We start from the raw sequence: 13,376 nt of genomic DNA, 5'->3' as shown, positions 1-13,376 counted from the left end.
TGGTGGTGTTGGAAAACACATTGGGCAGACTCTTTTCACAAGTAGTGACTGGTTATGACAGATTATAGTTATTGTGAGCCATCCCAGGAAAATAAATACCAAATTTCATATGCTAGTTTAACGAGGAGCAGTCTGGCACAATTCTTTTTTTCTTCCAAACTTAGTCATTTTAATAAAAGAGGTAAACAGCCCGGCTGCCATGGCTCAGCGGTTGAGCATCAACCTAGGATCCATGAGATGGAGGATTGATTCGTGGGCAGGGCACAAGCCTGGGTTGTGGGCTTGATCCCTAGTGGGGGGCATGCAGGAGGCACCAGATCAATGATGACTGTCTCATCATTGATGTTTCTCTCTCTCCCCCTCCCCCTCCCTCTCTCTGAAATCAATAAAGGTACATTTAAAAGATAAATAAAATCAGGCAACATTAGTCTTCCCACTTTAAAAAAAAAGAGGTAAACAATTAGGAAATCAGAAAATGTGATTTTTGGCAATTTGCAATTTTGCTTAGGAAAAATTTGGAACTGTGACCTAGTTAAAAAGTAAGGTTAAACAAAAACCGTTGCAGCGGAAAGCTTTTCTGAAGGAAAAGGCTTATTGAACCATATACTAGCTAGGAAAAGGACCACGTCCTGGGACATACAGTCTGAACCACCTTTAAAAGGGCCAGATGGAGAAGGGAGAATATTTCTGACAGGGCTCATTTGATTTGGGGAAGAAAGATGTAAGTTGTTTTGAAAGAATTAACCTTGGCTATAGATAAAGACAAGATAAGGTCCAGGCTGGTGGGGATGGGGAGGCAGTTCTAGGATACAGGCATAGTCCATAGGAAGAAATACTGCTTCTGGATTGGTTATGGGCAACATAAACTATAAGCAGGATGCAGTGACGTCTGGTAGAATTTTTTTTTTAGATAGCTGCCAGGAAGTTGATTCAAAGTTTTAACGTACATTCTGGAATGTGAGCAGTCTTTTGTTGGGTTTGACCTGAGGCTCTGTTAACTGATTAACCTCTTCTTCCTCCCACCCTGTAGCCTGTTGTAATTTAATTTAGGACATCTCAGAATTGTATCTTGTCAAAGTTTTTGTATCTTGACAAATGTTTTATGTTTACATTAATTTTATAATGACTAGCCAAAAATACATATACTGGAATGCTCACATATGTGAGATTTACTGTTGTGCAGAGATGTAGATATGAATATTACTTCTGTGGTCTAGAGTGAATGCTGGTCAGTACTGCTGAACCATGAAACCCATAGATTTCTGTTAGAACCAATGAGTATTTTGAAGTACTTTGGCCTGTGAGATCCTTTGTTACCTCTTTGAGTAGATTGTAAATTATAAGTATTACCATCAGACTTCAATCTAGAGAATCCTACAGATTGCTAAAGCTTGTAAATGAACTCTTTGGATTAACATTGCACAAAAAGAAAGTGTATAGACTTGAAACTACCCAAATTTCTATCACTGAGTATTCCCAAATGTACTCTTGGAGCTCAGGTGTTTCTGTGTTCCTTTTGACCATGTTTCTCAGGGCCTCCAAACTCTGGGCTTCCTCTGTTTACCTGTCCTTTGGTTGTCTACTTTGTGTCAGTCCTGTTGTTGATGGCTGTAAAGAAAGCACAGAGAACAGTAGGAAATTGGTTGGGAGTCCTGGTGAGGGGGGTTGGGAATGAGGCAGAATTTGGGAAAAGAATAAATATTTCTTGCAGTTCTCCTCACTTTTGCTTTTTTAATACTTCTATTTTGGTTTCCTCCTTGTTTGTTTGTTTATTTTTTTCCTCCAGAAACTCCATTTCATTTCACTTTGCCTAAAGAAGGTGATGTTATCCCACCATTGACTGGCGCAACTCCACCTCTTATTGGGCACCTAAAATTGGAGCCCAGGAGACATAGTACTCCTATTGGTGAGTATCTAAAATGTAATGCCATTTAAAGTAGAATTTCTGAGATATTTTTTTATGCAAGTGATTTCTTTTAGATCTGAAGAGTTGGACCTTCCTCGTAAGGTTGATTTTTGTCTTAGGAAGAATAGGTTGTGATGTCTGATTTTATGAGTTTACTCCCAGGAGGTGTATTGAGTGGTGATGAGAGTAAAGAAAGGGTAGAAGGAAGAAAGAAAAAAATTGTAAGGATTTTATTCTATACTTGCAAGGCAATAGAATCTGAGTGCTAAGGAATGATACAGAGCTGCCTTGTAAGGAAGGGAGAGCAGGTAGGGAAGAAGTACTATTAATTCAGTACCCTGGCTGATCAGTCTGCTGCTTGACAGGGCAAGAAAATGTAGATCCTCCGTCCCTAAAGCAGCCAGTAGTCTTCTACATTAACCTGTTTGTTTTCTCTAGTCAGTGCTGAGAGGTAACAGTCATGCCATCTGGAGTCTCCTGCTACCTATGCCTGATGCTGGCAGATGTGGGTTGGCTGAGGGCTCATGAGAGCTTCCGTTGTCCAGATGCAGAAGTGGAACTGAATCCTGTTGCTCCTCTTAAGACCAGGTGTCAATACTAGTGTGTAGTTGTTGATACTTGTGACAGGATCGATCCTAGGAATCCCTTTCAATCCTGCAGAGCTGTGGAATCAAACAGGCAAATTGATGACCTTGAATTACTGTTTTTTGTTTGTATTTTAGTGTTCTTTCTTTCTTCCTCCTACCTCCCTTCTTTCAGATACTAGCAACTATCCAGAAAGTACCACGGCAACCAGTGATGTCATGTCTGAAAGCGTGGTGGAGACCAATGATCCTATACTTGGGAATGAAAAAGATTCTGGGCCTGCCCCAGAAGTGGATGATAAATTGTGTCTAAGAATGAAACTGGTCAGTCCTGAGGCTGAGGCGAGTGAAGAGTCTTTGCACTTTAGTCTGGAAAGTAAGTTTTATTTTATGTTAATCTTGGGTAATTAGTAGCTCCAGACCATCTGGGAAGTAGTGATTATATTTTTTCTAATTATACTTTTATAATTATAAATGTATTTGTAAAGTCTTATTCTCACAGATTTAATTCTTTGCTTTTGGTCTGTCACTGTTATATTACTGAAGATGCTCCATTTATAATCTCTATGGTTCTGGTTGTATCTCTGTATTAAACCTTTGTTGATACTAAGTAATTGGTTTCCATATTCAGAAACAGTACAGAAGAGGGTAGAAAATTTAAGATTGTGGATTCACATTATAGGTTTATGTTTACTACTTCTCACATTAATTGCAAGTTGATTGGTATAGCTAAAATACAGAGAAGGGACAAGGGAGTGGCTGCAAAGTAGAGACCAGATTCTGAAAGGCCTTTTATATCATGGTTAGAAGCTGAAAAATTTTAGGCAAGGTAGTAGTATTTTGATATTTGCTTTTTTAGAAGTATCTGGTGAGCCCTGGCCTGGTGACTCAGTTGGTTGGAGCATTGTCCCATACACCAAAAGGTTTCGGGTTTGTTTCCTGGTTAGGGCACATACCTAGGTTGTGGGTTTGATCCCTGGTTTGATCTCTGAGTACGGGAGGCAACTGATTGATGTTTCTCTCTCACATTGAAGTCTCTCTCTTTCTCTTCCCCTTCTCCCCCCCCCATCTCCCTCTCTCTCTCCCGCCTCTGCCTCTCTCCCTTTCTCTCTAAAATCAATAAACTTATCCTTGAGTGAGGATAAATAAACAAACATAAATAAAAGGATCAGCCAAGTGTTTCAAAACTTGTGCTTTTATGCATCATTCCTTGCCTTCGCCATTTCCTGTTCTGCCTGGCAAACTGAGTCTTTAACCCAGAAGTGGGGTCATTAGTAGTGGAGGTGGAGATGAGGGATGAATTTGAGAGGTGAATAGTAGAATAGGGACAACTTGGGACCAGTTGAATACAGAAGTAAGGGGGAGGAGAAAAATACAGGATGTTTCTACATCTGTGTTTAGTTTTCATGGTTGCACTCCAAAGTAGATATCCTTTTCCATTTTATTGATGAGAAAACAGACTAAGAGAGGTTTCTAAGTTATATATCTGCGGTCACAATAATTGGTAAGAAATAGAGCTGGAGTTTGAATCAGATCTGACTCCAAGGCTTATAATTTTTTTTACTAAGTAGTTTGTAAATGCTGTTTAATGGAGTTAGAAGAGGAAGAACTCTTAAAAGAGATTGTAAGGGAGCATTCAGAGAAGATGGTGAGGACAGTATAAAGCCATGGAAGGCTGTGGGGAGGAAAGTTAGAAGAAGAAAACAATGTCAGATGCAGAAGTGATGTCTAGTAAGATATTTATGTTTAGGTTCCATTTGGTAACTCTTGCAAGAACTATTTCAGTATAGTGGTTTGGGTGGGAGCTATACTGAAGGTAATTGAGGAGTGATGAGGAGAAGAGGCAGCAAATGTATTTGGCTTTTGAGAAGTTTTTGTTAAAAAATATGTCAAGTTAGAAGGAAATGTAGGATTAAAGGAGATTTTTCATTTTTAGGCTTAGAGAGGCCTAAGGTTTATAGACTGAAAGGAAATCTCCAAAAGAGAGATGGGTTAAAAATGACGGATTAGAGGAAATAGTTGATGGATCAGGGCCTTGAGGAAGTTGGGAGGGAAAGCTTTCAAAACCATAAATAGAGTGGGTAGACTTGAATAAGAGGGACTTTTTGCCCAGCCAGTGTTGCTCAGTGGTTGAGCATTGACCTATGAACCAGGAGGTCACGGTTTGATTCCTAGTTAGGGCACATGCCTGGGTTGCAGGCTTGATTCCCAGTAGGGGGTGTGTAGGAGGCGGCCCATCAGTGACTGTCTGCTCATTGATGTTTCTATCTCTCTCTTTCTCTCCCTTTCTGTCTCTGAAATCAATAAAAACATTTTAAAAAATAAAAAAAGGGACTTTTCATTCTCTGAGAACAAAGAAAAGAAATTTTAGCTTTTCTTCTGAGTTCTTACTATATGCCAGGCATTTTACATGTACAGCTTATTAAATCCCCTGACAACTTGTAGTGTTTTTTTTGTTTTTTTGTGTGAAGATCCTATTGTTATCCACATTTTACAGATGAGGAAACAGGAAGGTTGAGCACCTTTCCTAGAGTCATACAGCTATTAAATGTAGTAGCCTGAATTCAAAGTAGTTCCAAGAACCAGAAGTCCAGTTCCAAATTATAATACTATTCTGCTTCTCAGTGCTTATTGATTTGAATCTTAGAACTTCAGTAGAAATTAAAGTATTACATCTTTCCATCCTTATTATCTTCTCTGAAATCAAGTAGAACTTATTAAGAGAATATGTGGTAGCTGTGAATCTTTAGATTTGAAATTACAATTGGAAAGATCTTATATGGAGCTAAATGTTAAAGATGGTCATATTGGTAAATGTTGCTACCTTTTCAGATAATAGGAATACAGGATCAGGCACCATACTCAAAATTTTACTCATTTCATCCTCACAACAAACCTGTGACAGAAGATGAAGAAATTTACTCCCAGGTTGTAATACTGAGTGCTGGCCAGGGCCTGAGCCAGGTTTCTGTTTCAGACCTAGGACTTTAACCATTAAGCTTCAGCTGCCTCCTTGATGGACTACTTAGATTATGTTGGGTCATGAAATTGTAGAAATGTTTAAAGGTATTTGTTATTTTTTCTGAGGCGGGAATAAATTGTCAATGAATACGTTTTAATCCCTTGACATCAGTGACATTGCTTTGAAAATATGAAATTCTTTTCAGTATCACCCTTGATTCTTTTTATTTTTAAGTTTTTTAAATCCTCACCTGAGGATATGTTTCCTCATTGATTTTAAAAAAAATGTCTTTAGATGGGGGCAGGAGAGAGATAGAAATATCAATTTGAGAGAGAAACATCGATTGGCTGCCTCCTGCATGCACCCTGATCAGGGATTGAACCCGCAGCCCTTTGGTGAATGGGACGATGCTCCAACCAACTGAGCCACCTCTTCTTTGCAAAAGTGTTTTGTTTTTCAATCATCCCCAAAGAACTTTAGAAAGAAATTGAGTACCTCTCTGTGTGGTTTCTCCTAAAATTGCACACTATTTAAAACTTGTGCATCAACCAAAGACACTTTCCTACATAATTTATCTTGTTAAACTTTTCTTGTTTATTTTAAATTTATTTTATTTTTAATTTTATAATTTTTTATTTGTTTTTTAAAACATTTTCTTACTACATATTTTAAAAATTCTTGTATGAGAAGAGTTGAAATTCAAAAGTTTTATTTCATTTTTAAATGTTAATGCTTCATTGTATTTCTGGACAAACTGATCCATCTTCTGTAGGAAGTTTGAAAAAAATGATTGATAGAAGTGAGAGAAATTGGTACCATTAAATTATAAAAATCTTTTTATGTTCACTTACTATTCTTACCCATTTCTTTTTGTTATTTGTTGCAAATACTAGTAGAGCAAGTTTTTAGGTGTGCTGCTAACTGAATTCTGTTTCCCTTTCCTTTCCTTCCTTTTGTTTTTATTCAGAGCCTGCAATTGGTGAAAGAAAAAATGGATCTGCTGTTGCTGAGGCTGTTGCCAGGTAACTGGAGCTGGTTGCTATTTAGAGGAATTCAGTATACAAAGCCACTGTACTGAGGGGAAGATGATTTATCAAGAGAGGAAAAAACTTAAGATATAGATTCAGCATAAAGGATTGAACAGTGTAGGCTAATGTAGGCTTGAATCTAATGTAGGCTTTCTTAAGTCTAATAAAGCTTTTGCTATACTTAGAACTAAGATATTTAAAGGTGTTTCCCTTTCTCCCTTTTGTTCATGTGGGAAGAGTGCCCTTTTTTACCTTTTTCTGTTGATGGGACTGAGATTGTTGTTGCTTTGGTGAGGATATGGAGGGTTTAACAACAGATAGACGTAGGCCCTGCTTCTTCTGAGATCCCCTACTCAGCCACAGCCTCAGACCATTTTCTCTTCTGCCTGCCAAATTAACTACTGTGTTGAACTGTTATTTTTGCTTTGTCATGAATGCTATAATGCTTTGAGCATGAGTATGACTCCATCCTGAGGCTCTGGTGCTAAGCTTTGCCATCTGGTGGCTATGAGAGTAGAATTGTTTTTTATTGGTTTCTGGCATGAGTCATCCAGCATGAAAATAGTAGCAGCAGTTGGTGAAATACAGGTGAGAATTTTTAAATCAGGCTAGGCAGGCAGTATAAGTAAAGCAGGATAAGAGCAAGACCTTCAAGTATTGAGGATGATAGTCAACTGAGCATGTGCCCTATGTAAAAGGGTGGGAGGCAGTCTGGGTTCAACTCCAGCCTGTTGTTACCATGCAAGAATGCAAACTTGTTTTCAAATCTCTAATTTTTAAAGAGAAATCTGTAGTTTTAAAAATAAAATTTCATGTTTGGTGGGTCAAATAAGACCTGTCTGTGGACAAAATTTAACCCTCAGTTGCCAGTTTCTGGCCCCTGTCTAAATCCTTTGATCTGTACTTAGCTATATATTAGAGAGATTAGTTGTTCTCTGGACTCTTACATGTTTAATCTGAAAAATATGTACTTCAGGGTCCTTACTCAGTTGAAGACTAATGATGTGTAGTCTTACAAGTTGAAGAAAATGGAGTTTATACTTGATATCTTTGGTTTTAACATAATTGTATGCTAGATATAACTTGTTATTAGTCTGTACATGTGCCCATTAAGAGGGGACAGAATATGCTGCTAAAGCTTCCCAAGCCCTTTGGGCGGAATATAGAGTTGGAAAAATAAGGAAAATACTTGAGGCACATGGTTGGAGTGGTGGATCACAGAATGAGGTGAAATTCATTGGTATTGTGAAGCAGATTTTGTATATGAGAATCTAAATTTTAAAAGTCTTTGACTATTCACTTTACCATTGGGTTTATGATAAGAAATTTAAAGAAGGCTCTGGAAGTTTTTTATTTTTATTTATTTTTTTATTATTTATTTATTTTTAAAATAATAATAATAATTTTTTAATATATCTTTATTGATTTCATAGAGAGGAAAGGAGAGGGATAGAGAGATAGAAACATCAATGATGAGAGAGTCATTGATCGGCTACCTCCTGCATGCCCCCACTAGGGATCGAGCCCGCAACCTGGGCATGTGCCCTGACTGGGAATCGAACCTCAATCTCCTGGATCCTAGGCCGAGGCTCAACCGCTGAGCCATGTCTGGCTCGGCTGGAAATCTTACCATTTGCAACAGCATGGATGGACTTGGAGATTATTATGCTAAGTGAAATAAGCCAGTCAGAGAAAGACAAATATTGTATGATCTCACTTATTTTGTGAAATGTAATGAACAAATAAACTAACAAAGTAGAAACAGGCATAGATAGATGGAACAGACTGACAGCTGTCAGAGGGGAGAGCAGTGGGGGGACTGGATGAAAGAAGGTGAAGAGATTAGCCAAAAAACATATACATAACACATAGAGACAACATTAGCCAGAGGAAAAGGGGGGTGGGAGCTAGGTGGAGGTGGGCAAAGGGAGGGGGAAATGGGGACTGAGGAGACTTTGCTTAGGGCAAGCGGCACAGAATGCAGTGTGCAGATGATGTTTTATTGAGTTGTACATTTGAAACCTGTATGGTTTTGTGAACCAGTATCATCCCAATAAAATCAATTAATAAAACAAGTAAGTTCTGTTAGAATATTTTAAATGCTCATTCCTTCCTCTGCATTAGGTAAAGGCAGTACCACTCTGTATGTATGTATGTATTTATTTATTTATTTTAAAATATATCTTTATTGATTTCAGAGAGAGGAAAGGAGAGGGAGAGAGAGAGATGGAAACATCAATGATGAGAGAGTCATTGATCAGCTGCCTCCTGCACGCCCCCGACTGGGGATCGAGCCCGCAACCTGGGCATGTGCCCTGACCGGGAATCGAACCCCGATCGCCTGGATCCTAGGTCAATGCTCAACCACTGAGCCATGCCTGGCTGGGCTGTTTTTAAACAAAATGTCATTGGTAACTGGGCTCTGTTCAGATTACTTGCTGCCATCTTCTTTCTCAAACATTTCACTGTTGAATGTTTCAAGCACACACAAAAGTAGAGAAATAGTATAGTGAACCACCATGTATTCATCACCCTATATCAAAAATTACCAGCTCATAGCTAGTTTTAATTTATTTATAAATACTTCCAGTACTCTCCTCCCCACTCGATTATTTTGAAGCTAACTCCAGCATTATATTATTTTATCTGTAAATATTTCAATGCTGTCTCTAAAAGATAAAATTCCTCTTTTGAGCTTAACCACAATACTATCATGCTTTTAAAATTGGCGGTGATTAATGTCATCAAATAGTTAATGTTCAGATTTCTCTGATTGCCTTATTTTTTTTACAGTTTGAATCAAGATCCAAACAACGTCCACATTACATTTGATTGAAATGTCTCTTAATTTAAATTTCTTTTAATCTATGGGCCCCCACCTGTCTTTTTTTTCTTCTTAGCAATTTATTTGTTGAAGAAATTGGGCTTTGTGTTTTATAGAATTTTTTTCATTCTGGACTTTGCTGATTGTGTCTTTATGTTATTTAATATAGCCTTCTGTCCACCTCTATGAATCTTCCTTGAGAGTTTTTAGTTATGCTAATTTGAAGCAAGTACTGTACAAGGAATTTGCATTTTGATGTAAGGCAGTTTGGATATTTGGATGCAGCAAAAAGATTTTATTCTCTTTGTGCCTAAAAGGATAATCTTCAGAAGTGTGTTTCCTTTCAAAACTAACACAATATATTGCTTTGATTTATTATCTTAGTCCCCAGAAGAACATGTCTTTGCTTAGCTGTGTCTGTGAAGCCCGGCAAGAGGATGAGGCTCGAAGTCAGGATCCCTTCTCCTCACCCACCAGGTGAGCATTATTTTCATAGCATCTTTTGGACTATATTTATACTGATTCATAAAATGGTTGGTACCAAAATCTAGAATTTAGTCCTCCTATTTTGTGAACTTGAGCTTACTTTTTTATCTGAGGGACTGTGGCATATTCTAGATGGATTTATAGAGATTTATAGTCATGAGAAGTTTTATTAAATATTTTGTAGATACAGATTTTTGTCTTTATCTGCCAGTTCTATCAACTTGAAATGATTAAGTCTTCATATATTTATGAAACTATATCATTTTACATTTCTAAGAATTATTCCCTTTTTCTTAGGTTTGGAAATGTTTATTTTTAACAGATTTTCTATTTCCATTTAGGGTAAAACTGAGATACTTAACATCCCAGATTTACACTTTGCCAGACCTGATGGAATTAAAATTTTCCTATAATTTCTTTACTTTATAATCTCTTAGAACAGGTCTGAGGCAGAAAAAAAATTTTTGAGTTACAAGGTATTTCTTCTCTATTTATAATTGAAGAGTATTTGTTTGGAATATATGAGTCTTATATTTAGTATAGGGAAAGAAGTGATGGCATTGGAAATAAGCTTTTATTTTCATTATGAGATGGTATCTGTCAATCTCTGGAATTTTGTGATTTTGTAATTAGAGAATGTGATAATGTTTGTCAGCACGTATCTAATAGTGTTATTTGCAGCATAATTTCTCTATTCTTTATTGATAGAAATATTTAGAAGAAACATGTCGGTGCTTTTATTAGGCATTCTGATGATTAAATGTGAGCTTGTTGGTATTGCTGGGAATCAGCTAGCCCAGATTATATCCTCTATTGTATCAAGAAGTTTGTTAGGCAAAATACCACTTCATGTGGTTCCAGAATTGGTATGGTAATGGTCCAGCAATTACTAAATTTATCAATGGCATTGAATTGCCTTTCTATTTTATTAGAGTATCTTAAAATAGACCAAGATGCTGTTGATTTTGTTTAGCCTTGGTAGAACAAGGGCTTGCAAATCCAGCTGGATTTGACTTCAGTTGCTCTACAGACAGATCTACACTGAGAACAGAATGGTTAGAAGTTTGTTAAATATGGAGATTTATTCTTCTCTGTTTCACTTAGGATTAATTTTGTCCAGGCTTTTTCTGCTAGAATTTCTTTCTTAGCATCAGTTTCTAAATCTGGCATATAGTGACCAGAGTAGAATTGTGTAGCTGGAACTAATGAACAGAGAGAAGTGTGGTCCTTCTTATAGTATATTGGATTTCTCTTGTCTTATAAAGCTCTTTGTTCTGGTGGTAGAGATTGCTTCTTTATTGTTTCTTGGGACATTAATATACACCTTAATGGTAGATATTTCCCAGTTGTTTTATTTATGTCTAAGAATTTATGAACTTGGTGGGAGTGGGCAACACTTTTTGCAGTGTGTGTTGCTATTAAGCTTTTGGTTTTTACCTGCTGTTCTTTGTTGGCCTTAATCAGCAAATCTTGCCAACCAAAAAAATATATACTATATGATCTTGGGTGGGAAATGACTACGATTTTAAGATCACTTTCATGAGAATGATAAATACCAAAATTCTGATATTTGATAGGAATATGCTAAATATTGCTGATACTGCAGTGAGACACCTTTGGTCTTTAGAGAAGAATTTTCCTGATTAACTCTGGAGGAAAAAATCAATCTAATATTTATTGATTAAGAATTGAAAAGTCCCAAATGAAACAAAGCTTTGCTTTAGAAGTGAAAATCTATTCAGAAGTTCTACCCTAAATAAACAGCTTCTGAAGTAAAATGTGCAGGCTTGTTTAAGGTTGAGGAACAATGGTAATTGAATTTTTGAAATGGTTAATCAACTTATGTCCCATTTAGTTTTTGACTCACTTTCATTGTTGCTTAGCTGTTGATATGTTAGATGTCTTAAAGTTCAAGCACGAATATTCAGTTTATAAAGATGAATTGCATCTCCTTAATTGTTTTGTCTTATGCAGCTAATATTGATTGAGCATCTGCTGTATACCTAGCACTGTGCTAAGTAATTTTTATATAAGATCACTTATGAACGTCATCAGAGGTAGGTATTACTCATCTGTCTTCTGGTGATCTTATTCTTACCTCTTCTTCATTGGATCATATATTTCATTCAGTTGAGGTTCCTGACACACAGGACACAAGCTGTAACAACCAAATATATATCAGCCTCTTGGCTAGAACTTTATTCTAAATCCCTCTTTGACTTCCTGTTTTGGTAAGTGAGCTAAACAAGATAGAAACCTCAGAAACCTCTTCTTTTCTCTTTTTCAAGATCCAGAGCAGAGCAGGCCCTAAGGGTGAGAGTTTCTCCCAAGGTGGAGATAGTTTTCTCTGTCTAGATGACTAGCTCCTTCTTTCTCTGGTCAAACGCTTATATCAACATATGGCATAGTTTGTAGATCCTTTATCATCCTGAATGTTGTCTTCTGGGTGTATCTCAGTTTATGCCTTGTTAAATATGACACCCCAAACTGAAATAGATTCCAGATGTGGTCTTACCGTGGTCAGTTCGGAATGGATCCTTTTATCTTTATTCTGGCTTTTATGCACTTAATATAGCCTAAAAATTCATTAGTTTGTTGTTGTTTGTAGTATACTAACTCATTTGAACTTGTAATTTACTAAAATTTAAAAGTTATGGGCATTTTCTACTTGAATATGCTACTTATACAATTAGCTTATTTAATCAGAGTAGATTTTTGCAGTTAATGGATTGAGAGAACATGAACTCTTTTGTTTAAAGTACATTTATTACTCACTTAACTTTATATTAAGCCCCATGGTAGGTATTTTAAATATAAACTTAAATTAGACATGAATGTCAAGTTTCTGTGTAACCTGCTCACTTGGAATTGATCTGGGCCTTTTTATTCTGATGTATTGTTAAAGACACTTAAGAAAGCCACTAGACACCTCAGAGCTTCATAGTACCTGGTTTGCAGGAGACATTCATCAAATGCTGTGAAATAAATAAGTCACTGACAGCCAAATGGTCAGACTAGTAAAAAGAAGTAGGCTGTATCTTGAGAGTTGTCTTTGCGGCACCAAGTCATTTTAAAATGGTCAGTTGTAAATATACCAGTATAGCTAGCAAAGCTAGGATCTCTTCTTTTGCTGAAATTGTTGGTCGAGGTTGGGTGTATCTAAAATGTTAGTAGTCATTTAAGGAATGTTAGAACCATTTATAAAATCAAGAGTCCTCTTGACCTGATTGATCCTTTTTTTCTTTTTGTTTACTGTTGCCGTTTTCTTTATGTTTTTTTCCCCTTTTGGTTTGTTTGTACCTTTTTTTTTTTAAATCTTCATCTGACAATATTTTTTCCATTGCTTTTCAGAGGGTGGAAGGGGGAGAGAGAGAGACATCAATGTGAAAGACACATTGATTGGTTGCCTCCTGCATGTACCCTGAGCGGGTCTGGGGATTGAGCCTGCAACTGAGGTACATGCCCTTGGCTGGAATTGAATCTAGGACTCTACAGTCCATGGGCCGATGCTCTAACCACTGAGCAAAACGTCTAGGGTGTGTGTTTGTACCTTTAATTGATCTTTTGTGAAGTAGATCCCTAAGCT

The 13,376-nt window shown here is 36.9% G+C and overlaps 1 protein-coding gene across 5 annotated transcripts in view; it reads left to right on the top strand.

Moving 5' to 3' along the window:
• TP53BP1 (tumor protein p53 binding protein 1) overlaps positions 1-13,376 on the top strand; it is a 78,064-nt gene that overhangs the window by 40,335 nt on the left and 24,353 nt on the right. For 4 of the 5 annotated variants that reach the window (XM_081154066.1, XM_081154065.1, XM_081154067.1 and 1 more), the window contains exons 13-16: positions 1,787-1,906; positions 2,666-2,866; positions 6,420-6,474; positions 9,689-9,781. In XM_081154066.1, coding sequence (XP_081010192.1) covers positions 1,787-1,906; positions 2,666-2,866; positions 6,420-6,474; positions 9,689-9,781 — 469 coding nt within the window. Of the gene's footprint in view, positions 1-1,786; positions 1,907-2,420; positions 2,495-2,665; positions 2,867-6,419; positions 6,475-9,688; positions 9,782-13,376 lie in introns of those variants that run through there. The other variant, XM_081154068.1, reaches the window with a different exon arrangement.

This window comes from Miniopterus schreibersii (genome assembly GCF_964146895.1).
Source record: "Miniopterus schreibersii genome assembly, chromosome: 1".
Lineage (NCBI taxonomy): Eukaryota > Metazoa > Chordata > Mammalia > Chiroptera > Miniopteridae > Miniopterus > Miniopterus schreibersii.
The sequence above is the reverse complement of the archived record's forward strand: the minus strand, read 5'-3'. Positions and strand labels throughout refer to the sequence as shown.